The following is a 14,417-nucleotide window of genomic DNA, read 5'->3' on the forward strand; positions in this document are numbered from 1 at the left end:
TATCCCAGACTTCATCAAGGTTTGGGGCAAATCGGACCCATTCATTTTTTTTATTGGTATGTCCTTGCCTTATACGAGGACGCGCTTGTGTATAAAACTGAATGACCACCGAGACGAACATCGCGTGCTGGGTGCGGGTACCCGCCTCCAAGAAGGTGACGGCCCTGCACCTGACGGCCGAGCAGGAGGCGCCCGGCCTCTGCTGCTTCCACAAGCAGCGCTGCTCGGCCATCTTCATGACCGTTGAGCTGCTCCCTGAGAGCTGTGTGTGCGTGACCGCGTTGACCAAAGAGTTTGCAGAGTGTCGCGTCGCCGTGAACCGCGCCCTCGTGGCGGGGCTGGACACGGCTTCCTTCGTGAGGATGAAGGTGAAGAGAGGACGCCGGACCGTCCGGAAGAAGGCGTTAGATGCAAGGTTCCTCATCGAGTGTTTGCAGGAGGAACGGATCGTGGAGGGAAAAACTTGCGTTTGATATTACGTCGTTTTCACCGCTGACCTTTTCCTTCCACATCAAAACCTTAGTCAGCGAGTGTTCCCTGACTGAGCGTCAGCCCGTGCATGTGATCCCAGTAACTGCCCGCACAGGGCTGCCCTCAGCAGAGTGTTCCCCACCAGAAAGTCAGCCGGCAACTGCCGCCCCAGAAACTGCCTGTACAGCGCTGCCCCCAGCAGAGTGTCCCGTAACAACGGAGTGCCAGCCCGTGCCTGCTGCCCCAGTAACTGCCTGTATAGAGCTACCATCAGCAGAGTGTCTCGTAACAACGGAGTGCCAGCCCGTGCCTGCTGCCCCAGTAACTGCCTGTATAGAGCTACCATCAGCAGAGTGTCCCGTAACAAAGGAGTGCCAGCCGTGCCTGCTGCCCCAGTAACTGCCTGTATAGAGCTACCATCAGCAGAGTGTCCCGTAACAACGGAGTGCCAGCCCGTGCCTGCTGCCCCAGTAACTGCCTGTATAGAGCTACCATCAGTAGAGTGTCTCGTAACAACGGAGTGCCAGCCCGTGCCTGCTGCCCCAGTAACTGCCTGTATAGAGCTACCATCAGCAGAGTGTCCCGTAACAACGGAGTGCCAGCCCGTGCCTGCTGCCCCAGTAACTGCCTGTATAGAGCTACCATCAGCAGAGTGTCCCGTAACAACGGAGTGCCAGCCCGTGCCTGCTGCCCCAGTAACTGCCTGTATAGAGCTGCCCTCAGCGGAGGAAGACTGCCGCGACGCACAAGAAACAGTCGAGGAACGAACGTGCGCGCCACCAACCCCGAACACCGACACGTCGGTCCTTAGGAACGTCACGATCCCCCGAAGGTACAGGGACAGAATGAAGGGCCGCGGAGGTGTTGTGGGGCGCCTCCACGAAGACCATCCCGTCACCATTGAGTATAATGAACGATGCGGCGTAATGAAGCTTCGGGGCCTCGCCGATGACGTCAGACGATGCCAGGACGACATAGATGGCACGATAAAGACGTGGCAGAGGGAGAACAGCAAGAAACAAATGACGAAGAAGGCGGCAGCGAACGGTGCCAAGAGTGAAGGCAAAGAAACAACACCCCGACAAGACACTAAGCCTGTGCGTGCCCCCGACACCCGGCAAGACCAGGCCCGTAAGGAGACTAACGCCGCGACAACTGGCGCCAAGAACGAAGGCAAAGAGGTAACAACACCCCGACAAGACACTAAGCCTGTGCGTGCCCCCGACACCCGGCAAGACCAGGCCCGTGAGCAGCGTAAAGCGGGGACGAGGAGTGTGTGTGCCCCCGACACCCGGCAAGACCAGGCCCGTGAGCAGCGTAAAGCGGGGACGAGGAGTGTGTGTGCCCCCAACACCCGGCAAGGCACTGAGCGTGTGTGTGCCCCCATCACCCGGCAAGGCACTGAGCGTGTGTGTGCCCCCAACACCCGGCAAGGCACTGAGCGTGTGTGTGCCCCCAACACCCGGCAAGGCACTGAGCGTGTGTGTGCCCCCAACACCCGGCGTACGGCCACGGCCATTCGCAACGCACCGTCGCCCCAAGACACGCGACCCGAGGCGCGGCAACACCCGCCGGCGGCTGATGGCGCCCCGAAAGAACGCCAAAGGAAAGTTGCTAAGGAAGCCGTCAAAGGACGCTCTAAAGGAATTGCTAAAGGGCCATCTCAAGAAGCCCCGAAAGGCGCGTCCCATGACACTCCCGAAGGAGCGCCGAGGGAAGCTCAGCCCTGGACGTTGCTGCCGCCGCCGCGCCTGCGCAGCCCCGACCGGCGGGACATCCTGGGACAGCGCTGGCTGTCTGATGACGTCATGGACCTGGCCCAGGAACTGCTGCAGCGGCAGTTCCCGAACACTCGCGGCTTGTACGCCAGCGGCGCCGCCTTCACCCTGCCGCCCCTGCAGCCCGGCAGCGGAGCGCTCTTCCTGCAGGTGGTGAACCGGTCCACGCCGATGAGCCTCGCCTCCATGGCGGACTACGGCCGCGCGGGGGGCAGCCACTGGCTACTGCTGTCCTCGTACGGCGCGGCGCGCCCAGGCCAGCTGGCCGTGTATGACTCGCTCTACGACACGCTCTCCGCCTCCACGGCCGCCCTGGTGCGGCAGCTGCAGGAGCTGCACGCCCCGCCCCCGGGCACCGTCATGCGGCCCGTGCAGCGCCAGCAGGACGGCTACAGCTGCGGTCTCTTCGCCCTCGCCTTCGCCTTCAGCATCGCCCACGGCCAGGACCCTTGCCGCGTGCGCTACGTGCGGGCCCGCATGGCGCGCCACCTGCTGGCGTGCCTCGAGCGGGGCACAGTGACGCCCTTCCCCAGCGAGCCCAAGGACACGATGGGCTAAGAACCTTCACCTTCAAACACAGAGAGGAGGACTTAGGCAGCGACAGGAAGGATAAAGAGTGGGTCTCTGCTTCGCCTCTGTTGACAGCTGTGTCCAGTGTCGCGACAACTGCTGGAGGTGTCTTTCAGCGGTCCATATGTTTCAGTATTTACTTCATACTTTTTCTACAAATCAAAAAGACGTTAGTACTCTACATTTTATCTTCGGAGCTTCAGCAGGAATGGCAGGTATTTGTGCACAAACACCGAAAGAATAATTGATAGAACTGATAACATTCAAGACTCTTAGATTTATGAGATATTCATTTAATACGTGTCTCATAAATCTGCGAGTCTTGAACGTTATCACTTTATTAATTATCCTTTTCGGCCTTCGTGTGCTGGCCATTATCTGTCAGCTCGATCCTGGCCGACCTGCGTGCAGTGACTCAGTGTAAGGAAGATAAAAGCGATAAAATAAAGAAAAGAGGAAGAAAGCACAATCAAATCAAATAAAGAAGAATAAAAAAATACTAGACAACAAAATAAAATAAGAAAGGAATTGAGAATAAAGAAGTAAAGAAGAAAGAAAGACGAGAACCTTACAAGAAACAATCCAATTTGATGAAGAAAAAAAACTGCTGTCCTTTTTATCATCATTATTAATTCTGCACTTTTCAAACTCCTCGTAACTGTAATGTCAACGATAATCCATTCTTACCGATACTATACGCAAAAACAGTATACAGGTTAATGTTAAGGATTCAGTACGTAAAATAAGAATAGATAAGGAAAGGAATGAGAGGAGAAAGATAGATAAAAGCAAAGGAAGGCGAAAGAAGAAGGGAGAAAGGAAAGGATATGGAGAGGAGACAGGGAAAGGGAGAAAGGAAAGGAAATATAGAAGAAAATGAATGAGAAGAAATAGGAAGGTGAGATCCTACACTCTCGCACAGCCTCAAGCGGAAGAAGGCAAAAAAGAAAGCAAAAAAAAAAAAAAAGGGTATTCAGGTTAAAATGAAGACTTAATTTATATATGACATTCATATATATAATGACGAAACTGTTTATAATCAAAGTAGTTATAAATGCCATAATCATAATGCAAAAGAAGTTATTCAGGTTACAGTGAACAATGTAACATTTAAATATATGATGACGAAACCATATATAACCAAAGTATGTATCAATGGTGAAACCAGAATGCAAAAAGGTATTCATGTTAAAGTGGAGAAGAATTCCATTATATGTAGCCTTCAGATATAAATGACGGAACTCTATAAATGATCAAAGAATCTATAAATCCCATAATCAGAATGCAAATAGGGCTAAGGGATTCAGATTAACGTGGAGTAGAATTATTTTATATGTAGCATTGCGATATACAATGACGGAACTCTCTATATAATCAAAGTATTTATAAATCCCATAATAAGAATAAACACAGGCGCTGAAGAAGAGGAGAGTGGTTATTTTATGGGAAAGGAGGCAGCTCAAAGGAATGAGAAAGAGGAATCAAAAAAGACCTCTGACGCTGCTCCTACGAATAGTTCATAAGAGTAGCCGAAAGAGGGTTAACTCAGATGGAAAACTGCCTTCAACTCCCCTCCTGGAAGCGTTTAAGTCGTAGGCAGGGAATATACAGACAAAGGAAGGCCGTTGGCATAATTGTATCACATGGAGACATCATAAAAAGAGCTGAAGATGTCTATTACTAATCTCTAGGAAGCGTTTAAGTCGTAGGCAGGAGGAAATACAGACAAAGGAAGGCTGTTGGCATCACTGTAGCATACGCAAAGATCATAACATGGGCTGAAGATGTTTTTATTACTAATCTCTAGAAAGCGTTTAAGTCGTAGGCAGGAGTAAATACAGACAGAGGAAGGCTGTTGGCATCACTGTACCACATGGACACATCAGAAAAATTGCTGAAGACGTCTAAGTCTAGAAAGCGTCTAAGTCTTAGGCAGGAGGAAATACAGACAAAGGAAGGCTGTTGGCATCACTGTATCACTTGGAAACATCAGAACAAGGGCTGCGGATATCTTTGTTACCAATCTTAATAACCCAGACAGTAGTAACGTGTCTCAACGAACCTTTTTTAGATCAACGGAAACAGCTGGAGGGCATAACAAACTAAAAAAAGTCCCCCAAGCGTTGCTCCAGTAATAAAGTGAAGAAGGAGAGGCCAAAAGAGAGGTCAAGTTCACATGCCAAGGCTTATTGTAGACCAGATTCTCTTCCTTATGAATGAGGCGTGTGGGACATGCTCGGGAAGACAAGGCAGGGATGAAAGGTGAAGAAAAAGAAGGTCCAGGAACACAACAACGTATCGGGCCCCCATTACGACTGTCTTCCAAGGCTTTCATAGGAGTTTTTGGCATTTTCAGAGGTAGTTTTGGTGGTAGTTTGACCTTTCTTCTGTAACATGGGCCTCAAAAACGACATGTTAGGACCCAACTGATCTTTTTGGCCTTTGGAAGTCGTTGATGTGAGAAGCGGAAGTGTCCAAGCTCACATAGTTGATAAGGGTTTCGTAGGAGTTTTGGGTGTTTTCAGAGGTACTTTTACTGCCTCGGTGGTAGTTCAACCTTTCTTCTGTATCATGGGCCTCAAAAGACACTCATTAGGACCCGACTGATCTCCTTTTTGGCCTTTGGAAGTAGATGATGTGAGAAGCGGAAGTGTCCAAGCTCACACAGTTGATAAGGGTTTCGTAGGAGTTTTAAGCATTTACAGGAGTAGTATTATGGCCCTTGTGGTAGTCTGACCTTTCCTCTTCTTCTCAGCCTCAAAAAACACCCATTAGAACCCAACTGATATCCTTTTTGCCCTTCAGAAATAGTTGATGTGAGACCTGAAAACGTCTTGCAACACCAACCAATGATTCACGAGCCACGCGGTGCACTGGACGCGGAGGAAGCAGGAGTTGTGTGATGAGAAGGCAAGAGACGGATGAGAGGTGATGAATACGCCGAGGAACGTCCGTGACACAATGATCCGTGTTCTTAAACGTTTCGGGCTCCCATTACGACTATTTCCCAAGGCCACTGAGAGGATTAACCGGGTTCTCATGGGCGATTTTCCCGTTCAAGGTGCAGAAGGCGGGTAAATCTATCACTGGGATCACCGAACATTCTTAAACGTCACGGACTCCCATAAAGACTATTCCACAAGGCCACGGAGAAGATTAACCGGGTTCTCATTGGCGATTTTCCCGTTCAAGGTGCAGAAGTCGGGTAAAACTATCACTGGGATCACAAAGCAGTCCATGAAAATTCCAGTAACTTCTACGAAAGCCATTTTAAACAAGTGAACCGAGTCACGGAGAAGATTAACCGGGTTCTCATGGGCGATTCTCCCGTTCAAGGTGCAGAAGTCGGGTAAAACTATCACTGGGATCACAAAACAGTCCATGGAAATACCAATAACTTCTACGAAAACTATTTTAGGCAGGTGAACTGAGCCACGGAGAAGATTAACCGGGTTTTCTTGGGTGATTTTCCCGCTCAAGACGTAGAAGTCATGTAAAACTCTCACTGGGATCACACAACAGTTCATGAATAGACCATTAACGTCTACGAAAGGCTTTTTATAACAAGTCAACTGAGCCAAGGAGAGAATTAACCAGGTTTCCATGAGTGGTTTTCCCGTTCAGTATGCAGAAGTCGGGTAAAACTATCACTGGGATCACAAAGCAGTCCATGAAAATACCGGTAACTTCTGCGAAAGCCATTTTAAACAAGTGAACCGAGCCACGGAGAAGATTAGCCGGGTACTCTTGGGTGATTTTCCCGTTCAAGATGCAATAGTCGTGTAAAACTATCACTGGGATCACAAAACAGTCCATAGAAATACCAGAACTCCTACGAGAGGCTTTTCAAACAGGCGCACTGAGGCGGCAAGACGTTTAAGAACACGGACCAATGATTCATGAGACACGCGAGGCACAAGAGGCGTAGGCAGCGTTACCAGATTATCGTACGCATAACATTGCATTTTCCGGTTTCTGGCCCATAAATATTAAAAAAAAGAGCATCAATAAATACCGATTTTAAGAACAATTATAAATGCATATCATTATCTTTGTGGGTGCGCTAGCTTTTGGTCAGAAATCGGCCAAAACAATACACCAAGTACGACAGTCTGGTAACGTTGGGCGTAGGAAACAGAACTCGTGTAATAAGAGGAAGGGAGAGGACAGCGGGTGGCGGTGGAGCGAAATGCAATGATGTACAAGATGCTGGTGAGGAAAGCGCGCGAAAAGAACGTCTTGGGTGCAGGGAAACAGAATACCATTAAGGACTGAACGAAACAACGAGGAACGAGAGTGAACGAGCGAACGTAAAAGACTTGATTGAACCTACTTTGCTACACTGCGTAGATGACTTAAAAATATAAAGTGAAATCTCGGAATCAGTAGTAGTAGTAGTAGTAGTAGTAGATATTGAGAGAGAGAGAGAGAGAGAGAGAGAGAGAGAGAGAGAGAGAGAGAGAGAGAGAGAGAGAGAGAGAGAGAGAGAGAGAGAGAGAGAGAGAGAGAGAGAGAGAGAGAGAGAGAGAGAGAGAGAGAGAGAGAGAGAGAGAGAGAGAGAGAGAGAGAGAGAGAGAGAGAGAGAGAGATATATAGATTTACATAGAAAATCAGACCACACAGACCTCATGGTCCAGACTTGGTGGTCTGTCCTTAAACCTAAGTGATTTTACATTAATCAGAAGACTCCAAAACGTTGCATTTCTGCTCTAGTTGATATTAAGTTGAAGGAAGTGACGGTCGAGCTTATTTTTGAAGGAGTCAATCGTGTTACACTGGACCACTGAAGGTGGAAGCTTATTCCATTCTCGCACTACAACGTTGGTGATGAAAAATTTGGTGCAGTCTGAATTTACTTGTCTACATCTGAGTTTTACGCCATTGTTCCTCGTGCGCAAAGTGTCATCGATCATAAACAATGTTGATCTGTCTACATTCGTGAAACCATTAAGTATTTTAAAACATTCGATCAATTTTCCTCGGAGGCGACGTTTCTCAAGAGAGAACATGTTAAGGATAGAAAGCCTTTCTTCGTAGGATTTGTTGCGCAAGGAAGGGATCATTTTCGTTGCCCGACGCTGAACACCTTCTAATTTAGCAATATCCTTTGCATGGTGGGGGACCAAAACTGTACCGCATATTCCAAGTGGGGTCTGACTAAACTGTTGTAGAGCGAGTATTACATCTTTATTCTTGAATACAAAGTTTCTTTTAATGAAGCCCAACATTCTGTTCGCTTTATTTGCTGCATCGATGCATTGCTGTGAGAATTTGAGGTTTGACGCGATTTTGACCCCAAGTCTTTGACGCATTGAACGCTTTTGAGTTTAACGCCGCGCATTTCGTATTCGAACTTCTTATTCCTCGTTCCAACTTGAAGGACCTGGCACTTGTCTACGTTAAAGGGCATCTCCCATCTATCCGACCAAGCTGAAATTTTGTGCAAATCCTCTTGAGGCTTTGCCTGTCTTCGTCAGTGAGAACCGAGTTACCAATCTTTGTGTCGTCTGCAAATTTACTAATGCGGTTATTGAGTCCAACATCCACGTCGTTGATGTAAATAATGAAGAGCACTGGGCCAAGGACCGAGCCCTGAGGGACGCCACTAGTGACAGGCGCCCACTCTGAGTTAAATCCGTCAATCACTACTCTTTGTTGTCTGTTGCTCAACCAATTCGCGATCCATTGGTTTACTTGACCGTCAATACCTATTTGCTTTAATTTGTAAAGTAATTTATGATGCGGGACTTTATCAAACGCTTTCTGAAATCAAGATAGACTACGTCCAGTGATTTGGTTACGTCATAAACAGTGAAGAGGTCGTTATAAAAGGTTAATAGGTTTGATAGGCAGGATCTTTTGTTTCGAAGCCATGTTGCGAGTCCCCAATCAATGAGTGGCTTTCAAGGTAACTCACAATTTTGTCTCTAATTATGCCCTCAAGTAGCTTACCTACAACCGAAGTTAGACTAATGGGCCTGTAATTACCTGGTACTTTTTGTCTCCTTTCTTGAAAATCGGTGTCACGTTAGCCTTTTTCCAATCTGAAGGGACGATGCCTTGTCGCAAGGACATATTGAATACGGTTGTGAGGGAGGAGAGTATTTCGCTCTTCGTTTCTTTCAGCAGAGTTGGATATACTTTGTCAGGTCCAGGACTTTTATTTGTTTTAAGTGAATGGAGAGCTTTAAGGACTTCATCGGTTGTTATTTCAAAATTAGGCAATGCATGCTCGAGATTTACAATAGTACTGGTGTTGGTGGTAGCGAGAGGAAGACTGTTAGTATTAAACACCGAGGAAAAGTAATTGTTTAAGAGGTTTGCAATGTGTTGGCTGTCAGTCACTAGTGCACCGTCGCTGTTTGTTAAAGGTCCAATACCACTTTTGATCGCCTTTCTGTTGTTTATGTAACTGAAGAAAGATTTCGGGTTATTTTACAGTTGGCTGCAATATTTTCTTCATGTCTACGCTTTGCCTGACCTACTAGTCTTTTACTCGTCGCCTGGCATCATTATAGAGTCTAATGTTCTCGGGCGTGCTTTGTTCTTTCTTTAACCTGTAAAACAATTTTCTCTCATTGACTGATTGTTTAATTTCGCTATTAAACCACGGTGGGCTTTTATTAGTGTTAATTCGCTTCGCACAAGGGGACGAATGTGTTCTGCTGAGTGAGTAAGTGATTTTAAGGCTTAGCCAGGCTTCCTCTACGTTGCCGTCATCTGATAGTTGTATTTCTGTTAGTTTTTGTCGGATTTCTACGAAGTTAGCTCTTTGAAATTGGGCACCTTTACTTTATTTTCAGTCACTGATGATTGAGCTTTAATGTCGACGCGCACTAATTTATGATCGCAAGAACCGAGGTGTTCTCCTACCGTGACACTACTGACTAGGTTATCTTGGGTCGTTATAACAAGGTCGAGTATATTATTTTGTCGAGTTGGCTCAGAAACCATTTGGCTTAGATAATTTTCTTCTAGAAATTCGATCATTCTATGTGACTCGCCTTCTGTGCCTGACAGTGTCGCCCAGTCGATATGGGGGAGGTTAAAGTCTCCTAATATCAGTGAGTCGTTGTTATTAAGTGACTGCCTTAAGACGCTGTACATTTCAAGGTCGTCATCGAGTGATTGCCCGGGAGGTCTGTAGGTGACAGATATATTTAAATTGACTTTAGCAATGTTTACTCGCACGCACAAATGTTCAACGTTACTGTTTCCCGGTGTTTTGTCGGTGGGTTGCAAATAGCTTTTGACATAAAGGGCGACGCCACCGCCTCTACGGTTTACACGATCTTTGTTGAAGAGTCTGTAGCCATCTATGTTGTATTCGGAACTTAAATCAATATTTGTGGTGTCGATAAATGTTTCGGTTATAGCAATTATGTCAAAATTTTCTGTTAAAGCAAGACATCTCAGTTCATCAAATTTGTTTTTTAGGCTACGCGCATTGAAACTAAGGATTTTTAAGTTATCTAGAGGCTTGGTAATACAGGTGGTGGTACTTGCGGGATCACGGTTACGAGTTTGTTGCGATGAGAGAGAGAGAGAGAGAGAGAGAGAGAGAGAGAGAGAGAGAGAGAGAGAGAGAGAGAGAGAGAGAGAGAGAGAGAGAGAGAGAGAGAGAGAGAGAGAGAGAGAGAGAGAGAGAGAGAGAGAGAGAGAGAGAGAGAGAGAGAGAGAGAGAGAGAGAGAGAGAGAGAGAGAGAGAGAGAGAGAGAGAGAGAGAGAGAGAGAGAGAGAGAGAGAGAGAGAGAGAGAGAGAGAGAGAGAGAGAGAGAGAGAGAGAGAGAGAGAGAGAGAGAGAGAGAGAGAGAGAGAGAGAGAGAGAGAGAGAGAGAGAGAGAGAGAGAGAGAGAGAGAGAGAGAGAGAGAGAGAGAGAGAGAGCGCACCATCCCACTCACAACAGTCTTCCATTCAAATTCAGACAATCAACACTACATATATATATATATATATTTATAGCACACTTCATATCCACTACAATCCCATAATTCCATACCTCACACCGCCCCAACTAAACCACCTCTCTTCCCTCGCCCCCTGGTAGTAGTAGTAGTAGTAGTAGTAGTAGTAGTAGTAGTAGTAGTAGTAGTAGTAGTAGTAGTAGTAGTAGTAGTAGTAGTAGTAGTAGTAGTAGTAGTAGTAGTAGTAGTTGTAGTAGTAGTAGTTGTAGTAGTCTTTTAAATACTTATAGAAAATCACAAACATATTAATACAAAAAAATAAAGAAGAACAAGAAGAGGAACAACAACAACAACAACAACAACAACAACAAGTAGTATAGTAGTAGTAAAATTCGTACTATCGTCATTACATTTATCACTATCATCACTATCACACATCTCTAACAAACAATACAACAAAACACCGGCCAGTCAGAAAGGTATCTCCTAACACCACACTGGAGGCCCCGCGCATAACACAGTATTCACACCACTCGTCAGTATCAGATGTTCCTCGCTTTTTACTCCGACTCGGGTGCAATATTAGAGCTGACGGACGGCCCGGCCTGTCACGTTAAGCATTCAGAGGATCGACAGTACAGGGCGGTCAGATCAGGTGATGGGGGTCTGGTATAGCTGCTGTCACGCCTATGATGCTGAATGTAATGTAACTCCCCCTGCACACGAAACGCTTTCAAGTGGAGAGCATCAAGATCGCTTTCCACCCAATATTGACCTCTCTTCTGATAATGTCACGCCTATGATGCTGAATGTAATGTAACTCTCCCTGCCTACGACTTAAACGCTTTCAAGAGGAGAGCATCAAGATACCTCTCCACACGAAATTGACCTCTCTTCTGATAATGTCACGGCTATGATGCTGAATGTAATATAACTCCCCTTGCCTGTGACTTAAACGCTTTCAGGAGAGTATCAAGACACCTCTCCACCCGATATTGACCTCTTCTAATAAAGTCACGCCTATGATGCTGAATGTAACATAAGTCCCCCTGCCTACGACTTAAATGCTTTCAAGAGGAGAGTATCAGGACACCTCTCCACCCGATATGGACCTCTTCTAATAAAGTCACGCCTATGATGCTGAATGTAATATAACTCCCCTTGCCTGTGACTTAAACGCTTTGAAGAGGAGAGTATCAAGACACCTCTCCACGCGATATTGACCTCTCCTCTAATAAAGTCACGCCTATGATACTGAATGTAATGTAACTCCCGCTGCCTACGACTTAAACACTTTCAGGAGGAGAGTATCAAGACACCTCCACACCCGAAATTGACCTCTGTACTGGCTTCTCGTTCTGCTTTCTTTGGTTGGAGCAGTGTCTAGCGGGGCCCTTTTTGTTCCTGTGTTTGTTTTTTGCCCTTGAGCTGCCTCGCTTGATGGAAAATATAAATGTCTGGCCACGGCAATAGCTTTTTTCAACAAGGGAAGGTGCTGGCGAGGTTAATGCGTGACTTGCCTATTTAGCGACCATTTCCAAAGTCCAACATAGCGCCTTAGTTAGTACCCAAAGCAAGCTATTTTCAACCATGGTCAAAGTTTGTTTCTTGGTAAAGGTGGTGGAGGTGAAAGGCGTAGTGGTGGTGAGGGAGGTGGTGACTGAGGTTGTATTGGCGGTGGTGGTGTTTGTGGTGAAGGAGGGTCGTAGTGGTGGTGAGGGTAGGTGGCTAGTCTTCGTGGAGGTGAAGGGCGTGGTGATGCAGGAGCTGGTGGTAGGTGGTGAGGACAGGGGATGATGGAGGCTGTAGTGTAGGTGGTGGTGGCGAAGCTGGTGAGGGTGGAGGTGGTGGTGGTGAGGGTGGAGGTGGTGGTGACTGACCAAGGGTGGCGGTGGTGAGGGCTAGGTATCATATTCTTAAATTTTACGGCGCCAAACCTCACATAGTTTTGACAAGGCTTTCGTAGGAGTTCTGAGCATTTCCGGGGGTAGTTATAAGAACATAAGAACGCAGGAGTCTACAAGAGGCCGGTAGGCCTGTACGAGGCAGCTCCTTTGACCCTAAGCTCCCGTGTATCTAACCCCACCTAATATCGCTGTCCATGAATTTATCTAGTCTATTTTTGAATGTGACAATTGTATTGGCACTCACCACATGACTGCTAAGCCTATTCCACTCATCCACCACCCTGTTAGTAAACCAATTTTTGCCTATGTCCCTGTTGAATCTGAATTTATCCAGTTTAAACCCATTACTTCGTGTCCTACCCGGTTCTCTTACCAACAAAACCTTATGAATGTCTCCCTTATTAAAGCCCTTCATCCATTTATAAACCTCGATCATGTCTCCACGCACCCTTCGCCTTTCCACATAATTACAAGTACTACACCAGAGATTAAGAGCTCCATCACTCCATCATGACTCGTGTTGTGCAGAGACGTGGCGGCGAAGGTCTCCCACACTAACATAATATCACTGGCCAGCAATACTTTAGTCCCTCCTGCCATTCGCTGAGCCTCTCCGATAATAGTTATAATACTCCGTCAAGCCTCCCGTCCAGGGCCACTGTTTGCGTATAATTAACCAACTCATCCCGGTGTTTGTCTGCAACGTCTCGCAATTATAGTCCGACTCTGGATAAATCATGTGTGTGTGAAATAATAATGGGCCAAACACAGCTCTGATGAGGCTATTAGTGACGCAGCGATCCAGGCTAACGTAAGACTTCTTAAAAAGTTTGTGTGTTGTTATTGCTCATTTCTAAGTTGTCCAAATCCCTTATGCAAACGTTAATCACCGTCTTCAATCTTTCATCCCCTTTGCTTGTTTTTCCCCATTTCTAGGCTACCCGAGTTCCGTATGCAAGAGTTAACCAGCATCTTCATTCTTTCATCCTTTTTGCTAGATCTTGCTCTCCCCAAGGTTATCAAAATCCCGTATGCAAGAGTCAACCAGCATCGTCATTCTTTCACCCCTTTCGCTGGTAAATTTTAGAACATCCTTTTGTTGTTCTAGCTAACCACTTTGCTGTCCAAATCCCTTATGTAAGAGTTAACCAGCATCGTCATCCTTTCATCCCTTTCGCTGGTAAACCCTAGAACACCCTTTTTTTGTTCTAGCTAATCACTTGGCTGTCCAAATCCTTTATGCAAGAGTTAACCAGCATCTTCATTCTTTCATCCTTGTCGCTGGTAAACTCTGGCTGAAAGAGTGCTATATATCATCATCATCATCAGGCGACGTGGAACCATCGCCGAGAAATTGCTTAGACGATGAAAAACTTGAGGTCGATACTAATTTACTGGAAGCAATATTCAGAGCAGCGATGAGAGAGGAAGCATTGGAGGAGGAGGAGGAGGAGGAGGAGGAGGAGGAGGAGGAGGAATAGAAGGAGGAACAAGAAGGAACACAAATGAAGAACAAACAACAGCAGACCCGGTGGTCCTAACGAGGCTGTTTGTGGCAAGCTATACTGTCAAATCAAAGGTGGAAGATGAAGGACAGCAATATATACTCATTTACTGGAAGCAATATTCAGAGCAGCGATGAGAGGGGAAGCATTGGAGGAGGAGGAGGAAACATGGAAAAAAGGAAATGAAGGCAACAGAAAGCCTATTGGCTCATTACGAGGTTGCCCGCTTTGGTGATTTAATCTGCTCGACAGCCACTTTGGGCTTGAGGAGCAGATGAAAG

General features: G+C 46.6%; 1 protein-coding gene across 1 annotated transcript in view; it reads left to right on the plus strand.

Annotated features, from left to right (window-relative positions):
- The first annotated feature begins 878 nt into the window (after positions 1-878).
- LOC126989765 (uncharacterized) overlaps positions 879-14,417 on the plus strand; it is a 75,102-nt gene continuing 61,563 nt past the window's right edge. Inside the window, exon 1 of the mRNA XM_050848375.1 lies at positions 879-2,399. Within this exon, the coding sequence (XP_050704332.1) occupies positions 1,317-2,399 (1,083 nt within the window). The 5' untranslated portion in view covers positions 879-1,316. The remainder of the gene's footprint in view (positions 2,400-14,417) is intronic.

This window comes from Eriocheir sinensis, unplaced genomic scaffold, assembly GCF_024679095.1.
Source record: "Eriocheir sinensis breed Jianghai 21 unplaced genomic scaffold, ASM2467909v1 Scaffold1293, whole genome shotgun sequence".
NCBI lineage: Eukaryota > Metazoa > Arthropoda > Malacostraca > Decapoda > Varunidae > Eriocheir > Eriocheir sinensis.